This window comes from Calliphora vicina, chromosome 1 (assembly GCF_958450345.1).
Source record: "Calliphora vicina chromosome 1, idCalVici1.1, whole genome shotgun sequence".
Lineage (NCBI taxonomy): Eukaryota > Metazoa > Arthropoda > Insecta > Diptera > Calliphoridae > Calliphora > Calliphora vicina.
Window position 1 is genome coordinate 155165552 of NC_088780.1, and position 25053 is coordinate 155190604.

Sequence of the window (25053 nt, forward strand, 5' to 3'; positions counted from 1 at the left end):
GATCACCAAAGAATATTTGGTAAAATTCATTTTTCTTCCACTGGCATAGCTTGATTGTCTTTGAATTGTATATACATTTGTGGGTCTACAACCAATATTTCGTTGTATTAAAATTAGAATGACAAAATCAATATGTTGGCGGGGGTATAAAAACTAATAGCTAGTTCTTGTTTATACCCAGAGTACGCGTACAATCGCTGTTTTCTTATTTTTTTCGATATCGTAAGATAAAATCCATAAACTTTGTGAAATTTTTCTTCGAAAACCTTGGAGTTTTTTTTAACAATTGTTAAAACAAACTTTAAATGGGTTTATGTATTTGTTTATCAGTTTTTATACCCTTCAGCTTCGTGAGAAGGGTATATATAAGTTTGTCATTCCGTTTGTAATTTCTACATTTTTCATTTCCGACCCTATAAAGTATATATATTCTGGATCCTTATAGATAGCGGAGTCGATTAAGCCATGTCCGTCTGTCTGTCTGTCTGTCTGTCTGTCTGTCTGTCTGTCTGTCTGTCTGTCTGTCTGTCTGTCTGTCTGTCTGTCTGTCTGTCTGTCTGTCTGTCTGTCTGTCTGTCTGTCTGTCTGTCTGTCTGTCTGTCTGTCTGTCTGTCTGTCTGTCTGTCTGTCTGTCTGTCTGTCTGTCTGTCTGTCTGTCTGTCTGTCTGTCTGTCTGTCTGTCTGTCTGTCTGTCTGTCTGTCTGTCTGTCTGTCTGTCTGTCTGTCTGTCTGTCTGTCTGTCTGTCTGTCTGTCTGTCTGTCTGTCTGTCTGTCTGTCTGTCTGTCTGTCTGTCTGTCTGTCTGTCTGTCTGTCTGTCTGTCTGTCTGTCTGTCTGTCTGTCTGTCTGTCTGTCTGTCTGTCTGTCTGTCTGTCTGTCTGTCTGTCTGTCCGTCTGTCTGTCTGTTGAAATCAATTTTCTGAAGGCCCCAGATATCTCCGGGATCCAAATCTTCAACAATTCTGTCAGACATACTTTCGAGAATTTTGCTATTTAAAATCAGCAAAATCCGTCCATAAATAACGGAGATATGAGCAAAAATCCGAGACAACCTCTGAAAATTTCATCAAAAAACACAATGTTGCATGCTTTGACAAAAAAACAACAAAACGTATGTTTCTATGTGCAAGCTTTGTGTATTTTGTTTTTTCTTGTGTTTTGTTTCTTTTGGCGTTGTTGTTGTTTTTTATACAACTAAACGTTTGTTTGGTTGTGTGTTGTTTTTTTTTTACAAAAAAAACAACAAAACGTATGTTTGGATGTGCAAGCTTTGTGTATTTTGTTTTTTTTTTGTGTTTTGTTTCTTTTGGCGTTGTTGTTGTTTTTTATACAACTACACGTTTGTTTGGTTGTGTGTTGGTTTCTTTGGCAAAAAATCAACAAATCGTATGTTTGAATGTGCATGCTTTGCGTATTTTGTTTTTCTTTTGTGTTTTGTTTCTTTTGGCGTTGTTGTTGTTTTTTATACAATTAAACGTATGTTTGGATGTGTGTTGGTTTCATTGCCTTGCGTATTTTGTTTTTTCTTTTGGTGTTTTGTTTCGTTTGGCGTTGTTGTTGTTTTTTGTGTTCTTGATAAATTTAGGATGCTGTACGCTGGAAATGGGCAATGTACATACATACAGTCAGCGTTTAAAGAAAGTGTACAACTTGTTTTTACATTTAAAACATTTTATTTACATATTAAAAAACTATTTGTTCTCCAGTTCTAGTATATTTAACTAAACATTTAATTGTTCTCTTGCAATATATAAACAAAAAACTGAACTAGTTCAACTGCAACAAAAACAGTAACAACAAAACCAAAAATACTCCATTTTTAACGCGTCAAAAGAAAGTGTACAGTTTAGGGAAATTAGAAGAAAAAACGTGTTTAGTATTTTATTTGACATGTTTTGGGTTTTAAAACAGTTTCAAGCCTCCTTGGCATTGTTTCTACCAATTTTGATGTCACCGATGTTGGGATGTTGAACAACTCTTCCTGCAGGATTTCGTGTAGAGAGTCATTGCTGGTAATATTTCATTTTCTGATCTGTCTGTCCAAATGCTACCACAGATGTTCAATGGGATTAATGTTCGGTGACTGTGGGGGTTGTTCCAGTTGTTTCGGTGTATGATACAACAACCATTCTTTAACAAGTTAAGAAGTATGCTTCGGATAGTTGTCCTGTTGGAAGATCCAGGTTCTGTCTAGATTTAATTTTCTAATGATATTTTCTATAAGAATGTTTAGGTAATCGGTTTTGCTCATCAAACTATCAATAAATATGAGTTTTCCCATGCCACTTGCCGCCATACACCCCCACACCATCACCTAACCACCACCATGCTTTACGGTGGATAGTACATCTTTTGGTCGAACTCTTGATTTTTGCTTCTCCAAATTTTACTCCTTTCTTTACTTCCGAAAATCTCAAACTTGCTTTCGTCCGTAAACAGCACATTATTCCAAAACAATTTTCTTGGTTTTTATACCTGTTTGCGAATTCTCGAAGTCGCTCTTTATTTCGTTTGGAAATGTGGGGTTATTCTCTCGGAACTCCACCATATAGAGCATTTGGGTGTAGCGCTCGGCGAACCGTACTGTTACTAACTCTCACTCCAGACGAATCTGTTAATTCTTCAAATAATTTTACTGCACTTACTGTGAATACTTTCTTCACTGCTCTCACAATCGATCGTATTTCAAGGTTGTTAAGGCGTTTTGGTGTTCCGGCACGTTGCTGATCTTCTAAAATTCTAAATTTTTTGTTTGTCTATAATTTTTTTTACAGTATTATGGCTTCTTCCTATTATAGAGGAGATTTCACGTGACGATTTGCCTTCATTTTTAAATTTATGACTTACTTTCTTGTTTCAATTGCAGTTTGTTTTCCCATTTTGGTTTTAAAGTTCTCGCGATCAAACAAGAAAAGCTACTATCTTATAATCTCATGAGACTAGCAGCAAGATCCACAAAAAATTATAATCTAGGCAAAAATAAAGAATAACAATATATTTTTTTATGTAGCTAGAAAAATCTTATTGCAATTCTAAATGTGTACACTTTTTTCTGACGCGTTAAAAATGGAGTATTTTTGGTTTTGTTGTTACTGTTTTTGTTGCAGTTGAAATAGTTTAGTTTTTTGTTTATATATTGCAAGAGAACAATTAAGTGTTTTGTTAAATATACTAGAACTGGAGAAAAAAATGTTTTTTAATATGTAAATAAAAGGTTTTAAATGTAAAAACAAGTTGTACACTTTCTTTTGACGCTGACTGTATATACTAATTATAAAAAATAATAATGCATCCACAACAAAGGTGAAGGGTATATAAGATTCGGCATAGCCGAATATATCACTCTTACTTGTTTTGTTTCATTTTGTGCAAAGAATTTGACAAAAACTTTACTCATCTGTCAATAAATAGTAAATGCTACAAACAAAGTATACCAAGTAGTCCGACTCTCAATTTTTTAAAATTACTCTCTCACATATACGGGTACCGTGTGAGTTCAGAGAAAGTTTACCAATAAAATGTCTTGAAATTTTAACTTTTAAATTTTGATAAAAATAACGTTTTTTACACATTATTACACTAACACATATTATTCTTTATTTTTTTAAAACACTTTTTCCACACTTTCATTGTTAAAACGTTTCTATTTTGCACAAATCAAGAAAAAATATTTTTGAAATTTCTGACATGTAATTTTTTGTTATTGTAGAATATAAATTATAGGACAGAGTTCCAATTTTTGGTATTGAAAATTCATACAAATTAAAATTTAAAACATTTTTATAGAACTCTGTTGCCTGGAGAAAATTTAAAAGTTACCAACACATGTGTAATTTTGTTACTAACACATGTATAGAGTTAGGTACTTTTTCACTAATACATGCTTATAGTTAGGTACTGCTGTCAAAGAGTTGGACTACTTGTTATACTTTGGCTACAAATATGTATACATATTTACTAGGGTATTCAATTAATCGGGTTTCTGGTTTAATCGGTTAATCGAGCAAAAATCGGGGTTTAGATTTAATCGGTTAATAATCGGGTAATTTAAAATTATTCGATTAACCGAATAATTTATATTTAAATGTTGAAATGAACTGAAACTAAATCACGAATTTTGTGTACTTATTGAAGTATTTTATTAATAAAAAGAACAAAAACATAAAAAATAAACAAAACAAAACATAAAAGTTCAACCAAAAAGTTAATAATTTTCTTTAGTTTTTATAAAATTCGACTTGAAAAATACCAGTGTTTAAAAAACTAGACTACAAGTAGCAGTAGCAACGAAAAAACCCAAGTAGTCTAGTTAAAAAATTAATAAAAACTCGGAGTCAATAATTACTACTACTACTGCTACCTTCACATTTTGGTAGCAGTAGTTGTAGTAGTACTAATAAAAGAAAAATTTAAAAGTAGCAGAGTAATTTATTTTCTATTGCTAGCTTAAAAAAGAAAAAGTTTTGATGTAGCAGTTATTAGTTTTTTATTAATTCTGCTACTTTTAAAATTTAGTAGTAATAGAAGTAGCAGTTGAGGTAGTAGAAGAAGTAGCAGTTAAGTAGCAATTGAAGTAGCAGCTAAGTAGCAGTTGAGGTAGCAATAAAATAAGTCAAAAATAAAAATCTTCAGCCAAAAAAGTATATTATGTGTTGTTGTTGTGAATGTATATTTGTGTAAGTTGGTCGTGTTGTAAACAAAAGTTCGGCTTTTTTGTTACACACAGCAACACCTACATCTGAAACGAATAAAAACGAATAATTCTTTCAAACTCTCTCAAAACAAAAACAACACACAGTGTTTAATTCTGTCAATTTTGGTGTTATGACTGAAGATTTTCTTTTTTGACTACTTTTATTGCTACCTCAACTGCTGCATCAACTGCTACTTTACTGCTACCTTAAAAATTAAAACTCGATATAGAGCAGTAGCAATGATTTGTATTTTTATGCTACTACTCCATTTACAATTCATGTTTTATTACTACTGCTCTGTTAAGAGTTTTATATTTTGAAGGTAGCAGTAGTTTTAAAAAAAACAAGAAAACGAAAAAAGACAAATGCTACTGCTACCGCTACCGCTACATACACGTTTTTGAAGCAGTAGTTGTAGCAACAGTTAAAAATTTGTTAGTTATCGTAGATTTTTAAACACTGAAAAAAACTGTCTCGCTGATTGTAGGTGTTGGAGAAATGATAAAGAATATCCAATTTGTCAGTTATTTTTTTTAGTTTTTTCTAAGCATATAAAATCCTCCATTATACCATTGCAGTCCTTTTTGGACTTTTTAGATTTTAAATACTTTTAATAATTTCGATTAGTTCTGATAAAAATTCGTTTCAGTAGTGTTTCCAGTTTCGTCTATTATCATGTTCTCATCCGACAATGTTTAAATCCGACTCAATAAACATATTGATGTCGATATGAATGTTCGAAAAAATATATAATTTTAGTTTGACATTTTTATTTGAATTAAAATGGAAAACAAAAAAAATATGTTAAAATGCAAAAAAAAGAAATTTTGGTTAATCGGTTAACCGATACAAATTAATCGGTTTATTCGTTATTTGAAAATCGGCAATTTTGAATTATTCGAACAGTTAACCGATTGAATACCCTAATATTTACACATGCGTTTATTTATCAATTGTTTAAAATTTCGCTAAAATATAGATATGTTTTCTTCATTTTTTCTTTACTACAGACAAAATGATACGTTAATAACAGAAATACCTCCAGCCAAAAAAAGCAATTGAACTTCAACTTCAAACAGCATGAGAGGTAAGTGACAGTGAATATTAAAAAGTTTAAAATTAAACAATAAATTTCAAGCACATCTGTTTATAACATTAACTTTTCCCATAAATTCATATTAACTATGATTAAATGGTATTATTACAAGTAAAAGTTATTAAGTATTTATCTATAATTTTATTTTCTAAATCAAATAGGTCGACGTATACCTTTACCCCTACCTAACACGGGGACAATGCATCGTAAACGTAATACTTATTATTTAAGGGGCATAATTGTGATAACATTAGTAATATTTTTATTCCTACAATTACATGCTTTTAATTTTCGTAAGTATTTATAGAATTTATTCAATTACTTTCACAAATACTAAGTACAAATACAAATACTTTTAGCTGATTCACGTGACCCATTGTTGACTGAGCCCACAAACGATTCAGTTGATGCCATATTGTCAATGGTGCCATCTGTTTTACATAAATTTCTAACACCAAAAACTCGTAATCAAACTTTAGCTGCTAGTTGTAAGTTTTTATTTATTTGTGGTATTCACATGGTCTGCTATTAGCCATATTGTCATAATGTCCTAATATGTATATTATAATAGTTGTTGTTGTGTTTTAAACAAGAAAAATTATTATTTTATGACAATACAATAAACATAGTTCAAATAGTGTTATTAGTTTAGAACTTTTTTTGTTTGAAACCCAACAAAAATGTGTTTAAACTATCATAATATATTAGGACATTATGACAATATTAGCAAATAGTAGACCGTGTAAATACCCCAATTGTACTTTTACTTGAAGTTTTGTTTGAATTACAATAAGTTTTGTTTGATTTTAGTACAACATAATGGTTCTTTAGTGAATGGTGCTGGCGGTTCTGTTAGTTTTGTTGATTTATATCATCCTCCAAATATAACAGAGATTAAGCGACAAATTGCCAAATATAATGAGATGCAATTAGTTTTAAATGAATATACATTTGGTCCGCTACAAAATGATTCTGTGATAATTGTAGTACAAGTAAGTTGCTTATCCATCATCCCAGCAAAAACTTGCATTGCAAAGTAATGTATTAAAAATTACTCTTCGTTACGTATACATTGGCATTTTAACTCACTGTCACACAGTCGCGCAGAATCAAAATTTTTTGGAAATAAATCTGGCATTTCTAAAGCGCGCATTCGATCGGGATAAAATTTGACACGGGCGTAGCCAAGGAGTATTCAAGTTTAAGTTCTTAAAATGGGCCCTAAAAAATATCCAGGTGCGGCTCTATGGGGCTCAAAGTAGGGTACCTTCGACATGTAAAATTTTTAAACACGTGCAATATTTTTGTTTCTTAAAATTTCCAAGTTATAAGCATTTCAAAATTGAAATTTTAAAATTTTGCCATAATTTGGCGCGCTTTTTTAAAAATATAGGTCGTATTTTTGGACCAAATGGATTCAAATTTGTTTGTTAGTGAGACAACTAAATTACGAATAACATACAAAAGATTTCAGAGCAATATCAATTATAGATCCAAAAATAAACGATTTTTAATTTAAATATTGAAAAAATAGTAGATTTTTGCTGTTTTTTTGGCGAAAAGGTGATTTAACTCTTTTTTAATTAAAAATAAACTTTCTTTAAGAACATATAACAATTTTATATTTTTCTGTAAGGTCTCTTTACGCAGAACATTTTGATATAAAAAAAATGTCTTATTTTTCTAGTATGTCGCCCCTACGCCCTTTGGAATGTGACCTATTTTTTATCAAAATTTAAAATTTGGGCCACATGTTCTAAAATCCCAAAGCTGGGATAAAAAAACGGGAAGGAGTCTTAGAAACCATGATGTATTGCCTATTTATCCCCAAATTATTTTCCCAGCCCAGAAGGAAATGTGGTCCCCATGGGCAAAATGGTAAAAAGTACCATTTTTGGGATTTTTGCTTAAATTTTTAGTAATTTCGGGATTCCCTTTGACCTTTTGACAAGTCTTTTTACATTTTGTTATTTAGAATGACAATTTTAAAAAAGTTTTATAAATTCATTGAGTTTTGTTAATAAATAAAGATTTTATTACATATTACATATTTATTGAGATTCTAAAACTAAAATTTGTATCAAAATTTTAATAGGATTGCAAATATTAGGAACAAGTTGATCCACATTTATTCCGAGCTATATTATTTTGTTTAGATAAGTTAATTTTTGGTCTTACAAAAAACTTTTCAAGTCAATATCTCAATTACATTAAAAAATATGCCACTTTGAAACTCAATCCTTTAAAAATATTTCACTTTTTCATACTAAAAAATTTGTATAAATTTTCTCAATGTGACAGAGTCAGAACTCATGACTTGTGTTGAATAAAATATTAAAGAAATTTATACAAATTTTTTGATATGAAAAAGTGAAATATTTCAAATTTTATCCCGATCGGATGAGCCGTTTAGAAATGCTAGATTTATTTCCAAAAAATTTTCATTCTGCCCCACTGTGTGTAATTGGAAGCACAAACGCTTACAAATAAGGAGTTAAATAAGGAGTTAAATAAGGAGTTAAATAAGTTTCTTTTGGCACTGAAATGTTACTGTTAAATCCATTACAAATTATTCTTCATTTGTTTTCTACGAGATTAACAAAAAAACAAATTGAATGAAGAACAAATATTTTAAATCAATTTGGAATAGATTTGAATTAACAAAAATGTAATCATTCAAATTAATTAATTCTGAATTTCACAAACATGATCTTATATATCACATTATATATCAGCCATTACCAAACTGCTTCTAAGTAATGCAGATGGTATGTAGAAGTCATTAAAAAGTAAGTTGTTCAGTAATTGCCAGGTATTACCAAGTTTTTGCTGGGATATTCTCTTTTCAACTTTCTTTTAAGTAAAATGTTCATATTATTTAATTATTTGTTTAATTTACAGGTTCACACTCGTATTACATACCTACGCCATTTGATCGTGAGTCTTGCTCAGGCTCGTGATATTTCTAAAGTTCTTTTAATATTTTCTCATGATTTTTATGATGAAGATATTAACGATTTAGTACAGAGTATAGACTTTTGTAAAGTTATGCAGGTGAGTTTTAATTAATTAAATATTTAAGTTAAATATAAATTTGTTCACAAATCTGCCGCAAAATTCTCGATTAATCACACATGTCCGTAAGTTATTTGAGAGCAAAAGGACATCATTAACTTGACTTTCCAAATAAGAGGGATCAGGAATATTCGAGGGAATATATTCTTCGACAGTCAGGCGACAGTTTTGTCAGTTAACTCATATAACACCAGGTCTCTATTAGTCAGTCGAGATAAGAAAGATCTGACTCTGACATTACATTACATTAGTTTGGGTCCATGCAGATAGATACTATTATGATAATGAACATGAATTAGTTATAATGGGATATTCTTTGAATATCTCTAAAGCGGTGTATTAAAAGTAGTATCTTTAGAAATTTTCTTCAACGACCATTGTCGTAGTTGCAAGGACAAAGAAAAGCAGGAAACGGTTTTACGAATGTACGACCCTACTGTCAAAATACAGAGATTATTGGACAATTATATACTGACTAACCTTGGTGAGTTATCAGGTTCCAGACTTAATAACCTCTACTTAGGTATCTCACGGCTACATATTGGATTTAGTAGCTTCACACATCTGACGAGTTTTGTGGCCTTGTGAAAACGGAGTGTTTTATTTTGATTGATTGATTGATTTGATTGCTTGCACATTCATCAACCAAGCAACCATATATGACCTTTCCACTGTAACATGTATATCTTGGTGAATATGCTCCAAGGGTAGATATGGGGCGAAATCGGGGCTCCGAGGTGCACGGACCTCATTCCTGGTATGAATTTAATCCTTTTAAATTCGCAGCTGGCTACGGGGATCCATTGGCCCCAGGACTTGTCCTGTTGGATCGATGCTGAGGTCACTTCGGTGAGCACGTAGTGGCTGTGGTTTAAAACCCAAATCGGGTAGAAGATCGTTGGTTAAAGTACTGTTATTTGTGCTAGTATCAAATTTCGGGACATCAATTGTATCTTACTATATGCAGTTTGACGAATCAACAGATCCATTGAAAGTAGCAGATAGCAATTGGCCTTGTGGTCAGGAAACGTATTGGGGTGCTGGCATTCGTGATATACTGATCGTTGGGCTTGGTTTCGGTCGAGGGCAATTGTATGTGGTGTCAGAACAAACTCTTTGACTTTTATTGGCCGGAGCTTTCGAAGTCAGAGATCATATATCGGACTGTTGCTGATTTGATAATTGTCCTGGACGTGCTAATTAACTAGCTAACTATGGATGGCAGGGAACTCTCGAGCAAGGTGTTTGTGCAGTCAATCTACAAGAAGTTGCCAACTGTGTGGTCCTTGCAAGTCACACAGTGATGGTGATAGACTCCTTAATTTTATCTGGTGAGGGGATCACCGTGAGTTTTAGCCATCCCGTCAGATACTCACGTTAATCTCACACATTATAAAATAATATTGACTCATTTCTAAAGTGTTTGTGGTGCCGGCGACGTTTAATAATGTTCAACGATTAATATTGTGCAAATTTCGGGACACCAATTGAGCTGTTTGCCGAAGCAACAATTGGCCTTGTGATCCTTCGTGCTGACATTCGTGATATACTGATCGTTGGGCTTGGTTTCGGTCGATGTAGTTTGTGTGTGCGAGCACCGTGAGGATTAACCATCATGACAGGTACTCACGTTAATCTTAGACACATTGCAAAATACAAATGGGGACAAATTTCTATACTTGAAGATATTAGTGACTTGAAGAATGAGTCTTGACTCATTTTTAAAGTCTTTATGGTGCCGGCAACGTTTAAATGTGTTCAACAAATAATATAGTTCCTTTTATTTCTCTTTACCATTCCAGATATTTTATCCACATTCAATACAAACACATCCGCAAGAGTTTCCGGGCGTAGATCCGGATGATTGTCCACGTGATATTAAAAAAGATCAGTAAGTATCTAAATGACGGATTATTAAGGAAATATTTTATTACAATTATATTTTGTTGCGTAAAATTATTTTTTTTTTATTTCCAGAGCCATAATACGTAAATGTAATAACGCATTATATCCCGATCTTTATGGACACTATAGAGAGGCGAAATTTACACAAACAAAGCACCATTGGTGGTGGAAAGCCAATCGGGTTTTCGATCAATTAGAAGTGACAAGATATCATACAGGTAAAATATCACATTTATCCAAATTAATATAATAATACAATTACACCTATAAAATTAGACAAATATCTGTCAGTAACACAGATAATTTATAGAAAATGTTAGTTTACAAATAAGCTGGGGACAGAGGGGCTATGAAAGTAACCCTAAATTAAGTCAGTACTCAGACCTATTAGTCTAATACTTATACCCTAACTCTCACTTGTAGATCACTCCTTAATAAATTCAGCTTTAATTTCAAAATACTTTTAAAATATTGAAATAATGTTTATACAAAAACCTAATTATTTATTTTATTTCAATTTCCCAGGTTTAGTGTTATTCCTGGAAGAAGATCATTATGTGGCCGAGGATTTTCTATATCTGTTGGAGATGATGCAAAGACGTACAAAAGATTTATGTCCACAATGTAATATTTTATCATTAGGCACCTATTTAAAGACATTTAATTATTACACATACAATAGCAAGGTAAGTCTCTTAATAATTCTTAACCCATATATACCTAGAGTCTTAAAATAACTTAAACTTTCATTTAACTAAAATTATTTTTTTTTAAAAAATGTTTGGGTTTCTTTATACATTTTATCTTTAATTTAACTCAATCCTAAACAAAATTTACTTTGAGATATTTTTTCGACTAAATATTTGCATTAATAATATTTAAATTTATTATTATTATTATTTTTGTTTATAACTTTCTTCCAAATTGTGTTTGTTTTTTTATTCCCCCCTGCCCCTTTTTAAATACATATGTATTAATATTTCTAAATAATAAACAAATAAACAAAATTTAATCATCAATAAATTACAATTCATTCGATGGGCCATAAACTGCAAATGTATTGAGAAACAAAATTGTTTTAAATTACTTTTCAAATTAAATTAAATGAGAAAAATGTGGCTGCTTTGAGTGATCAGATTGATCAGCTTTAAATGATAGAGATCGTTAAGCACAGTAGTGGAAATAAATGTAGAGACACTTAAAAATCTAAAATCTTGGAAAGTTTTGTTGTTAACTAATGTTTAAGGACTTTTGTAACCTTTTGAATTTCAGAGTTGTATTTATGTTTGAAAGTTTAACTATTGAGGATGTTTTCTAATTGTTTTTAGTTAAATTGAAAACAAGTGCATTTCTTTAGGTTGAAATTTCATTTATTATTTATATTCCTATAGAGTTATATGCAAATTTCATGTTTTCGTGCTTTTCATTTCCTTCCTTAAATATCATTTTAATTACTTTCAACATTTTTTTGATTAAATTTTATCGCAGTTTATATATTTTCGTTTGCACTTTTTAGTTGGCTGATGCGACACTTTGATATGTGATCTGTAAAAATAATTAATTATCACTAACAAGACTCACAATGAACGAAACAATCCATTGATGTAATGTAAATAATGAAAGGGATTCATTGAACTATCTCTCGACGTCTTAAACATTAAAGAGTTTCGAAAGATTGCTAAAATAGATAGTTTTATTCCTCTCAGCCTAATTAAATATTAAGAGTTTCTAAAGATCATTAAATTTAGTTGACACAATCTCTAAAGTCGTGCCAGTTAGAGTAACCAAAAAACCGTTTTCTGGTTTAACCTAAAAAGTGTGTTTTTGAAAAAACCGGTTTTGATTATTGTCTTTTAAAAAAACCGGTTAAACGGTTTCGGGTTTTGTTTTCAAAAAAAAACATTTTAAATTTTTATTTAATATGAAAAAGGTCTCCTTAAATTTATTATACCCTTCACCTTCGTGAGAAGGATATATATAAGTTTGTCATTCCGTTTGTAATTTCTACATTTTTCATTTCCGACTCTAGAAAGTATATATATTCTGGATCCTTATAGATAGCGGATTCGATTAAGCCATGTCCGTCTGTCTGTCTGTTGATATCAATTTTCTGAAAACCCCAGATATCATCGGGATCCAAATCTTCAATAATTCTGTCAGACATGCTTTCGAAAATTTTGCTATTTAAAATCAGCAAAATCGGTCCACAAATGGCTGAGATATGAATAAAAAACCAAGACAACCTCGATTTTTGACCTATATCTGGATTACTAAGACATTAATATAGACAATATGGATATCTAATGATACATATTTCAAAGACATTTGCAACGACGTATATAAGACCATAGTAAGTTGGACCTACAATGGGTCAAAATCGGAAAAAAAAATAATTTTAAAATTTAAAAAAAAAAAAATTTTAATTTAAAAAAATAACAATCGAAAATTTTTTTTTCCAAAAAAAGAAAAAAACAACTGGAAAAATACATATTTCAAAGACATTTGCAACGACGTATATAAGACCATAGTAAGTTGGACCTACAATGGGTCAAAATAGGAAAAAAAATTTAAAAAACAAAAAAAAAATTTTTTAAATTTAAAAAAAATAATTTTAAAATTTAAAATAACAATCGAAAATTTAAAAAAATGAAAAAAACAGCTGGAAAAAAAATTAAATTTTGTTTACCTAAAAATATTTAAAATTTTGAAGTATAATTTGGTGAAGGGTATATAAGATTCGGCACAGCCGAATATAGCACTCTTACTTGTTTTTATTTGTAAACGCTAATAAAAAATGTGTTGAGAAATTTTGCATTTTTAAATTTAAAGCTCTATCTTTATGCAATTATTTTATATCTTTTACGAAATATTGTCAAATGCTATAATTTTCTATAAAATAAATCAATATTTTTAAAAATGGTATCAAAGTTTTTCATAAATATGTTTGATTGAGCTTTAGAAAATATATTTCATTAAAACCGGTAAACCGTCTTACAAAAACCGCTTTGTCAAAATACCGAAAAGTTAAAAAACCCGAAACCGGTGAAGTTTACAAAGATGAAAAAACCTGTTGACCGGTTTTCGGTTTCAGTTTTGGATAATCTAGTGTCAGTGTTACACCCGTCTTAACAAGACATCAATTTGTTCACGCAGCGAACTATTTATTGTCCTCGTGTGGACAACTCTTGTCGATGTTATGTTCTTGTTCGAACAACGTTTTCACAAAAAAAAGACAGCCATTTTAAAAAATTACAAAGAAAACTATGAACATAAAAATTGAATAAGTGATACCAACTATTTATGAACATAACGCGCAGTCCCAGATCATGCATTTATTATTGGAAAATATCCACCTAAAATATGCATCAATAAAATCAAAATATGAACTAATAACTTAAAAAATGCATTTATATTTGGTGCAGAAACATTAAATAATTAACTATGTATCGCTCAATTTCCAAAAATTATACAATAGACTCCCCAGCAGTTAAAGTTTCATAATTATCTTCTGAAAAATCGACTTGCCTTTAAAAATCATTAAAATGCTGATCGTGCGGAATCGAAAATACAATGAAAAAATATGTATGTTTTTGACTAATGAATTTTTTAAAACTTAAAAAATATCTCTTTTTGCGAAGCAACATTTTTTCAAATGATAAATTTCAATTGATTGAATATTTGATGCTGTTTCCATAAAAAATTCTACAAAAAAATTTTCATTGAGGCAATATATTGCCCGTTGACGACAAAAATTCATATGTTTATTAAAAATTGGGATAATATGCATATAAATATGCATTTTAAAGTAAAATATAATAAAATATGCATTATTAATAAAATATGCAAAAATATGCCCTAAAAAATCGATGTCATTTATAGCAAAATGTGTGAGAAAAAACATGTAATTTCATATAAATCCACCACTCCCAGACTTAAAAGAGTGCAAAAAAAATTATATAACTGTCATGTATATTATTGATGTGACATACTCTTAATCGCGCTTGTGCATTAGATCTAGCATCGAACATTTTTCCTTAAGCCCCTGTCTAAACTTGACAAATACTTATCATAACAATTACTGACATTTGCTGTTAAGACAAATTTTGTCGGCGAAAGCCTAGCTTCATCTTAAATCATACATATTTCTAACTTTAAAGGGTCCATGAGTATTATAAATGTTTCGTTCTTATTTAATTTTCTTTTATTTTTATTTATGTCTGTCCCATTGTGTTGTTATGCTATTTTGTGGTTTGTGGCGTATCGTTTCAATTGTAATTTAAAACTCATTTATAAAGTTTATAGTTATGTATGTGTTTTAATAATTTCATTTACATTTACATACATTCGTATATACTTAATCAATCAATCAATCATATACATTACTATTTATATAAATTAGGATGGGTCGATTTTTTGACAAAAAATCGTAGGGGGGATATGATTTTTTTAGCTCTAAAATGGATTTTGAGCTTGCGGAAATTCTAAAATATATTGTATATAGTGCTAGTGTCGAAACACCAAATACATAAAAATAAAATTCAAAAAATACAAAAGTTTTTCTTCTGAAGTGTTACTAAGTCCCGGTCCACACTGTGAAACATTTGCTGCAAAACATTTGAGTTTGTTGATGAAAGGGGAAAGAGGAATGAAAAAGGGAACTTTGTTTCATGTACATGAAGTTTTTGTTGAGTATGTCATCCACATTTATTCGTTCGTATTCATACTGTACAGAAATGTCAAAAACTGAAAGGCAAAAACTTCACTGTGTGGACACGAATGCAGTTTCAAAAGAGAATTGAAAAATGTTTTGCAGCAAATGTTTCACAGTGTGGACCGGGACTAAGGTTAATAGAAATTTGTAGGCGAATTAATAAATTAAAGTAATAAGTTCAGAATTATTATTCTGGTTCATTTTGAAATAACTCCCAATGTGTAAGGACTTATTTGATAACATTTTGTTGGGAGTTATTTCATAATGAATAAATAAAATTGTTTTGTTGGATTGATGGACTTTGGACCAGCTTAAAGGTTATGTCCTCTCGGATGTATCAAAAAGCAACTTCGCTCAGTAAAGATTTCTTTCTCCTACTCTATTCCTTATTTTTCTACATATACACGTGTGTATTTTATATTTGACAGATTGAAGTCGGAAGCCTGCTGTATTCAATGTGTTTAATGCATAACTTTTGCAGATGACAGCTACATTTACCATTCATATTCATTCAAATATGAATAATTTCCTTAATCGGGACCATCTGACAATCAAGACTCAGTCAGTGTTGAATGTTGACACAAAAACGAACGACACACCATGTTGCTTCAACTGTATTTATGTGGGATCAGACGCTCTTGATGTTCTGGTCATGAGAATACAATGTGATGTCCGCTGGTCTAAACGCATTTTTCAAGTGTCGAAAGAAGCATGCAAGTGTTTTCTTCTTCACTTCATCTCATCTCTTCTCTATATAGTTACATCATCTATATCCGACCGAAAATGGAATACAACTACCATGTATGGGCCGGTGCTTCAAAGTCTTTTTGGACCGCATACAGGAGATAGGGCGAAGGTGATTATTGGTGACAGTAGGGTATCCAACTCTATTGATTCGCTGGAGCACCGTCGTACTACAATGGAATGTGTTCTTGTGAAATTAGGGAACTTGTTCCTGATACACGTTTTTATAAGCCATATTTACTGAGCAAACCAGCTTCCGAATTGAGAGATATTTCACTTTTGTTGGCAGTTATTTCATAATATTTTTTATAAAAAACTGCCAATTATTGGGACTAAATTCATTTTAGCCTTTCTGAGTTATTTATTGAGTGTATAACTTAAAAATTCGGGATTTACAATATATGGCGTATCTTTTGAACGCGGTTTTTGTATCTAATAACTTATATGTCATTTAAAAGGGTATAATATCTGTCATTAATTTTCACTAGTTATTGAACATTATAGTGTAAACAAAAAGGTTCTTTTTGCTTCTAAAATCTCGAATTTTGTGCCAACAAATCGTTGAAGTTTCCTCATCAAAGCTTATGGTGAATTTGTTCCATCAGTTTCAATGTGCGAGAGATGGTTTGTTCGGTTCAGAAATTGTAATTTTGACACGAAAGACAAAGATCGCCCAGGCCAGCCAAACAAAAATTCAAGACCTAGAATTAGAGGCATTACTCCATGAAGTTTGTAATCAAACTCCACAAGAGCTTGCAGAATCATTGGGAACTACTCAAGCAGCAGCAGGATTCATCCAAAAGCAGGGAAATGGGGTAACATACCAATTGAAGCTGTGAGATCTTGAACGACGATTTTGTATGTATGAAATGTTGCTTAAACGTTATAAAAAAGAAAATTATTTTTGCATGGAATCATTACTTGCGATGAAAAATGGATCCACTACGATAACTCGAAGCGTAAGAGAAGCCCGGCCAACCAGCCGAATGGATACTAAAGTCAAATATCCATGGCGATAAGGAAATACTCTGTATTTGGTGGGAGCAAAAGGGTCATATCTATTAATAGCTGCTGAAATCTAGCCAGACCATCACATGGAAGCTGTACTGAACGTAACTGATTCGTATAAAGCGAGCATTGGCCGAAAAACGCCCTGTATATGCGGCCAGACATGAATATTCGATCAGGACAATGACACATTATGGAATACCAGTTAAAACCAATTTAGAATGAAAGGGTTGGGAAGTTTTGCATCACCCGCTTTATAGTCAAGACTTACCCCGTCCGAATACTATTCATTACGATCGATGTAGAACGCACTCTCTGGGATACATTTAATTTTGAAACAGAGTTCTTGGCCTCAAAATATCAGTTGTTTTTTTTGGCTGGGAATCCATATATTGCCGGAAAGATGGGAAGAGGTCATAGCTAACAATGTCCAATACTTAAATTTATATTGCTATAACATTTATTTCAAGCTTCAAAATAAAACTAAATTTTTTTTAAGATTGGGAATTAGTTCATTTTTGTTGGGAGTTATTTCACTGTAGATACCAAATTTTAATCAAACTTTTTGCAAACACTATTTACAAAATATTTTTGAATTTCCACAAGGACAAACTTCAAAGTTCGTAGAATCATTAGTTCCCTACAATGTTTTATTTATTCTTTGCATCCATACAAATCGACCCACCCTAGTATACATACATATTTATAACAATATGTATGTATATCCGATACATTTTCTTATTATTTATTTATTTATTTAATTAATTATTTAATTAATTGTTTATATTTTTGTGTGTGTGCGTGTGCTGCAGTCAAAACAAAAATCATTTAGCAATCAATATGCTTCTTCCTCGCTGATCTCTACTAACAATTTATTAGGATACTCGTACCATAGGAATAGAAAATCACTACAATTATCATCGCAATCAGCTTTAACATCATCATCTTCTTCTTCTAATAATAATAATATTAATAATAGTAACAACAACAATAATAATAACAAACATTATTACAACAATAATAGATATTATGATAATAATAACAATGAAGATAATAATATTATAACTAATCACCATAACAGCAACAATAAAATTAAAAAAAATAACCATGATACTCGTAGTAAATTAAAAAAATCATATGTGGGTGATACAAATATCAATTCACATGGCACTTCTTCCATCACCTCAGCAGCCAGCACTACAACCAAGAGCACTTCTCAATCAGGTGCACAACAGACATGGAGCTATCATGTCTTACCATCATTATATTCTGTCTATCAGAAGGTATCCATTAAAAACAAAATACTTACCTGCTAAAACAAAAATATATGTATAAAATATCATTACACTAAAATTGAACGTAGAACAACTCATTAAGAAAAAAAAAGAAAACAATTTTATTTTTCCCACTTTTTTCTATTCTTTTGCTTTCCATCCATACCCATTTGCTTGTATTAGATTTTCTATATTTTTTTTTTTTTTTTGCTTAATTTTATTTTTGCTTGTTTTCTTTAGCTTGGCATCCATATATAGTTTTCTGTTTCTGTTTTTTTCTTAGTATTTTGGTAGCATTACTTTGAGATGAATTTTCTTTTTACATTAATTTAATTGGTTTATTAAGGTCGTACCGTGTGAAAAATACAACACTGTTCGCGTATGTAGGTCATTTTAATTTTTAAAGTGCTCTCAAGTTACTTCTACCGTTACTTGTAAGAAATTTCAAAGTATTATTTATAATTGAGCATAAATTATATTTTCCACTAACATGGACAGTTTTCATTAAGGCATTATTCTTCTGATTTTTTTTATTGTTAAGTGTTTTTATTTTCATGTTGAAAATAAGGAAATTCAAATAATTGTGGAAAGGCTTAAATAACGATTTTTAAGAATATCTATATGTAGTAGGGTATTCATTCGACTAATGATCGTTCGATTAATCGAATAATTTCTTACGAATAATTATTCGAACAATTTAAAAATGGCCATTTTCGAATAACGAATAATTCGAACAATTTTATGTAGAATAATCGAATAAAACGAATAAATGTTCATATATATTTAAATTTATTAAATTACTTAAAATTTTTCATAATTCCAAATTTAAATAAGTAATAATGACTCACAAAAATTGTATTATTTCTGAAATTCGACAAATAACTAAAGACAAAGGGTCTTTCTATCACTGAAGATGAGTGTTCCGATAGCTCCTTCTATAAATATATAAATATTACTGCAAAAAGTTACAATTCTAAAAACAAATCTTTCAACATTTTTAACTTAGGACTTGAACCAATTAAAATAAAAGGTACGGAACAAAATATTTGTTATTTAGCAAAATATTAGAAGAATTGCAATTAATAATCAAAATATTAAGTTAGATTAAAGTGGAGTTGAATGCGATGGAGAATGTGATTTTGAAACGGTCGTCGAAAGTGATATTGAGGATGACATTTATAATGATTACATTGAAATAGATGAAGACCATGATCTTAAAATATATGTATGTATATAAGTGTTGTTATTAACCGCGTGTTGCGAAATATTTAATAAATCGAATGATAAACACAAATATTGCAAACTAACATTTTGTTGCAAGAAAAGCGTGGAGATCGTCTTATACATGATTTTGAACATCGTTGAACATCCTTGTCTAACATGGTAATAAGCTTTTTGCGTATTTGTAAATGCGTCAATAATGCACTGCCTGACTTCAAATTAGCCACGTTCACTAACAATGATATCAAACTTTGGACAGATTCCCTTTATTGTGTAATTCCCCAAGACCACTTTATTAAGCAAAGATTCGGCAACGTTGATAGAGCTTGATGTATAATACAATTTGTTATAAATAATTTAGAAATAGTGAATAATTAATTTACTAAAGAATTAGTTACTCAATTTAAAACCCGAATTAATGAACGACATAACAAAGTTCTTAATACGTTTATATTGTATTTGAATTCAGGATCATGTCCAACTAGCTCAAATTTTTTAAAGCATAACTCCAAAACGGAAACTAAAGGGTTTGCTAGTCAATTGTTTTGTAGATTGTTCGGAAGTTAATCTGATCAGAATATTTCTGTTGAAAATTTAATGATGGACTTTGTTTTCGAATGTTTTTTAACATTATCAATACTTGAATTGTTAACTTTAACGTTATTTTTTGTTTTTCTTTAACAATAAAATATTAAAAAACCGACATCAAAACTTCATTCTTTACTTTTTTAAAAAAATTAAAATTATTCGAATAATTCGATTAATTTCAAACGTGTGATCGAATTATTCGATCAAGTTAAAACATCTTATTCGAATTATTCGTTTTAGTCGAACAAGAGAAAAATCGAATAAATCGAATACCCTAATATGTAGGCTGAAGACGACTTAATAGTATACTTTACCATTTTTAATTGAAATTGTGAACATTTTACATGGTATTGAGAAAATTCCATATGAAATTGAGAAATACTCAATTGAAAATTAGAATTTTATTTTGAAATTGAGAAAAATCCAAATGAAATTTAGAAATTCTATTTAAAATTGAATATATGAGATTGAGAAAAATTCAATGGCCCATAATCATAGTCAAAAATAAAATACATTTTAAGACAATTAAACTCGACTTTACTTAAGAGTGTACTTTAGGTCTATCATAGACAAGTTAAAGTATACTTCGGACGCTGAAGTCGACTCTAAATATAAAACTAGCTAAAGTTGTTTTTAACTCGTTTAACAACAGCATCAGCTGTTCTTCGCCGAGTAAAAAAGTTCGTCACAAAGTAAAAAATGTTTAAGTTACAAGATATTGGTAGAGATTTTGCAATTATTGAACAGTTATCAATAAAATTAGTACCAAAATATCGTAATTATGATATTAATCTTATCTTTTCCATTTTTCCACAACAAACAACTTTCTTTCTTTAGATGTCCCGGTTGCTTTTATTATTTACGTTTTTGTGATTTTTTGGTCTACATTTGCGGTTGCACCCAGTTAAAGTCGGTTCAATTTAAAACATTTAAAACAAGATCGGTGAAAAACTCTCGGAGTTAGAGGGGGTCAAACTTTGATATTTTGGCCAAGCAGGAGTTTGTTTCTCATGAATGTAACTTATTAGCTATTGTTCTTAGCAAAATGTGTCCCAAATAGTTTAGATAGCTATTTCTTCAATCTTTCGAAAAAAAATTAAAAAGTTTGATTTTGCAAAAAAAAATAAAGTCAAAAATGGTATGTCTTGAGTTACAAAATATTTATTTGATAGATATCCCACTAAGCGACCAAAATCCTCTTAAAGGAATGTATCTAAGCTTTCTTTTGAGCAAAAAAGAAAAAATTTTAAAAATTTAAATTTTTGTTTTCGAAAGATTGAAGAAATAGCTACATATATAAACTATTTAGTACACATTTTGCTAAGTAAAAACACCTGCTAGGCCATAATGTAAAATTTTGACCCTCTCTAACTCAGAGAGTTTTCCACCGATCTTGTAGACAAATTGTGTCTGAATTAGTATCCAATAGAACTAACCTTGGTGCAAATTTCATCAAAAGTTGGTCACTTGACATGAAATCCCCCACATATATAAAATTTTCAATTAAAAAAATTCCAATTGAAATTAAGAAATTTAAGTTTAATTTAAATTATTTTTATTTGAATTAAAAAGCCTCTGCTCTCCCACATTATGGGGATTAACGGTTGGTGTATTCATCCTTGATTATACCCTACACCACCATAGTGTGTGCTGTCAAACCATGCGTTTATGCTGATGTTTGTAATATCCAAAAAAATTAGTCTAACACCCACCGTAAAGTATACCGATTGATTCAGAATCACTATCTGAGTCGATTAAACGATGCCCGTCCGTCTTGCTGGCTGTCCATGTAAACCTTGTGCGCAAAGTACAGGTCGCCATTTTTAGGACATTTCGATAAAATTTGGTACATACATTACAAAAATGTTTTTGCTCATTTACTTAGTATTTAAAACCTATTATTGTTTAATAATAGGTTTTAAAATATTCCTTTAAAATAGTGACAATTTGTTTCTATTTAATTTTCTTGATTTTGTTCGCCCCATCTATACAAGAGTTATTACCCAATTATCGAACGCAAAAAGCTCTTTTGAATGGCTAAATGTTCATGCAATACTAACTGTTCTCAAGAAGAACTAAATCCCTATTAAGCCCATTAATTCCATTCCCCATTAATTCCAACATATACTCAATCGTTATTATCGTTTTCAATTACCGATTTTGTAAGGGCTTCAAGAAATGAATGACAAACCAGCTAAAAACGGTGACTTAAAATGGTGATTCATTTGCAAATATCAACATAGAGATGGTGCACTTTTTCTCCGAGAAGATTATTTTATATGTCTCTAAATTCTCATTTGAGTTGTTATGTTTAAAAATCTGTTTGTAGTCATTTAATTTATCAGATTCCCAGCTAAAACTAATGTAAAACTTCTCATAACTCACACAGTCGAAATTTTAAATGATTAACTACAAACGCTTACAAAAATAACTAGTTACATGTAACTACTTTAGCAACTCATTGATTCTAAGGACTTGCAGAAGCCGAAACGGAATATCAGACAAGTTATGGGTAGTTTTGTGTTTTAGATTATTTTAGCAGATCTTAATAAATACAAACACTGTGTGTAATTTTTTGAGTCATGGAAATATAATCATATGCGAACACCACTACGTGATAAAATATCAAAAAAAAAGACCCGTGTCTCCCAGAAAGTAATCATTTTCTCACGCTCATATCTTGCAAACAGTTCGGAATTTTTATTTACTCTCTGAGGCAAAGTTGTAGCCCTTGTCATAAAGAATAAAAATTGTGAACATATAAAATCAAAAAACTTCATCTTCAAGATCAAAATCGCAAAAAACTTAAAAAAAAAATAGTGCATAAAAAAGTGCATGACTTCGGGCAAAACTGTTCAAACAATTCAATTAGCTAACACCATCATTATCAAATTTGCAAAATTAATACAAATTATTACCTATTTATTTTTATACACACTATCAAAAAAGATGGGGGGTATATTGATTTTGTCATTCCGTTTGTAACACATCACCGTATTTGTCGCAGACCCATATTAGTATACAATGTGTATATATAGAATAACTATGTATACTATTCATATTCTAGGTCCTCATAAGATTATAAGATCTATCTATGTCCGTCCGTCTGTATTTCTGTTGAAAAAAACACTAGGGTTGAAACTGTCCATGATTTCACCTAGCCCCCATACAAATGTCCCCCGGAATACAGTTTGAGCCATCATAAACATGTTGATTATGCAGCAATCTTGATGAAATTTTGCTCAAACTAGTTCTAAGTTTTCTGAAATTATACTTTAAAGTATGGCTAAAATCGAGCAACATTTATCATTAGTCCCCATTACCAAGTTCCCCTCAAAAAATGACTTGAACATTCCTAATTGTTTTATAACAATTAATATCGTGATAAAACTGGATATAAACCAGTTTTATATGGACCAACTTTTGTGAGGATGGGTCCATAATCCTACCCCACATATAACCCCTATCTCAGAATAATATTTAATTGTCACATATAGATGCTGGGTATACAAAATTCGTCACTGACGAATATAACACTATTACTTGTTAGATCTAATTTTAATTGCAAGATCAATGATCATTTATTTAATTTCTCACCGTTTCCATATTTAAATTAATTTTATATTTTTTTCCATGAGATTTGCAAATCATTCTGATAAAATATTATAATAAATACAATGAACGAGCTATTCATTCATCATTTTAAATGTTTTAATTAATTTGTATTTCAGTTTGTTCATTATGAATATTTATCTAAATCATTCTAGTTCTAACAAATTTCCCTACAAAACTGTTATAACAGAGTGTTGCAAAAAGAAATGTTATTTAAAATTGATCAGGAAGTATCAAATGAGTTTAAAATTTTTAAATGCTTGTAAAAATCAGAAATTAACAAAGTTTCAAATGGTGGGTGACTGAGTTATTTTACTATCTATATACATCAAAATGAATGTATGTCTGTTTATTTGTTTGTTTGTCTGTGACTTATAGGAGCCTTAACCACTGGACCGAAAGGAACAGGGGGCGTTATTTTCGAATATCAGGTGAACTATAGTTGTGGAAGTCTAAAAATTGCACATAGTTTGGCTGAAAATGGGCAGTATTGTAGCAGTGGGCGTGGCAGTGGGCATGACACCTCCCATACAATGTAAATCCTAAATTTCGAATATCTTAAGAACTATAATCGTAAAAGTATTTAAACTATACGGAGTTTGGCTGAAAATGGGCGAGATTGTATTAGTGGGCGTGGCACCTATCATACAAAGTAAATAGTTATTTTCCAATATCTCGAGAACTATAACTGTGAAAGTCTTCAAACTTTATATGAATCAATTTCGTATCAAGTTTAACCGAAAAATGGGAGGGATCGGTACAGAGGTCCGAATTGCTCTATCACTTTACATATATTTTTTTAATTCTAAAATTTTTACTTCATTAGGAAATTGGTTGCGAAGCACACTGGGTTTTGGCAGTAATTGAAATAACATTACCTTTTGAAAATACTCTGTTCAATTACCATTCATTTGTTTAACTATAGTAATTGCATTTTAATCGTTTTGTATGTGTTTTATTTTTTTTAAATTGTGATTTATTACATGTATGCTATGTTTGTATGGATGTCTGTCTATCTGTCTGAATGTCTATTAATTTAATTGTTTAATGTTACTATTGTACTATATTTTGAAATAAACATATATTATTTGAACTTTATAATTTAATTATTTTCTTTATCATCATC

At 30.4% G+C, this 25053-nt stretch overlaps 1 protein-coding gene across 2 annotated transcripts in view; it reads left to right on the forward strand.

The window, feature by feature from the left end:
• The window catches only part of Mgat2 (alpha-1,6-mannosyl-glycoprotein 2-beta-N-acetylglucosaminyltransferase), a 58519-nt gene that overhangs the window by 27350 nt on the left and 6116 nt on the right, over positions 1-25053 (forward strand). The window contains exons 2-11 of one of the 2 annotated variants that reach the window (XM_065516249.1): positions 5704-5780; positions 5951-6082; positions 6149-6277; positions 6600-6781; positions 8691-8843; positions 10667-10755; positions 10842-10987; positions 11295-11455; positions 18045-18275; positions 18360-18515. In XM_065516249.1, the coding sequence (XP_065372321.1) occupies positions 5774-5780; positions 5951-6082; positions 6149-6277; positions 6600-6781; positions 8691-8843; positions 10667-10755; positions 10842-10987; positions 11295-11455; positions 18045-18275; positions 18360-18515 (1386 nt within the window). In that variant the 5' untranslated portion in view covers positions 5704-5773. The remainder of the gene's footprint in view (positions 1-5703; positions 5781-5950; positions 6083-6148; positions 6278-6599; positions 6782-8690; positions 8844-10666; positions 10756-10841; positions 10988-11294; positions 11456-18044; positions 18276-18359; positions 18516-25053) is intronic. The other variant, XM_065516248.1, reaches the window with a different exon arrangement.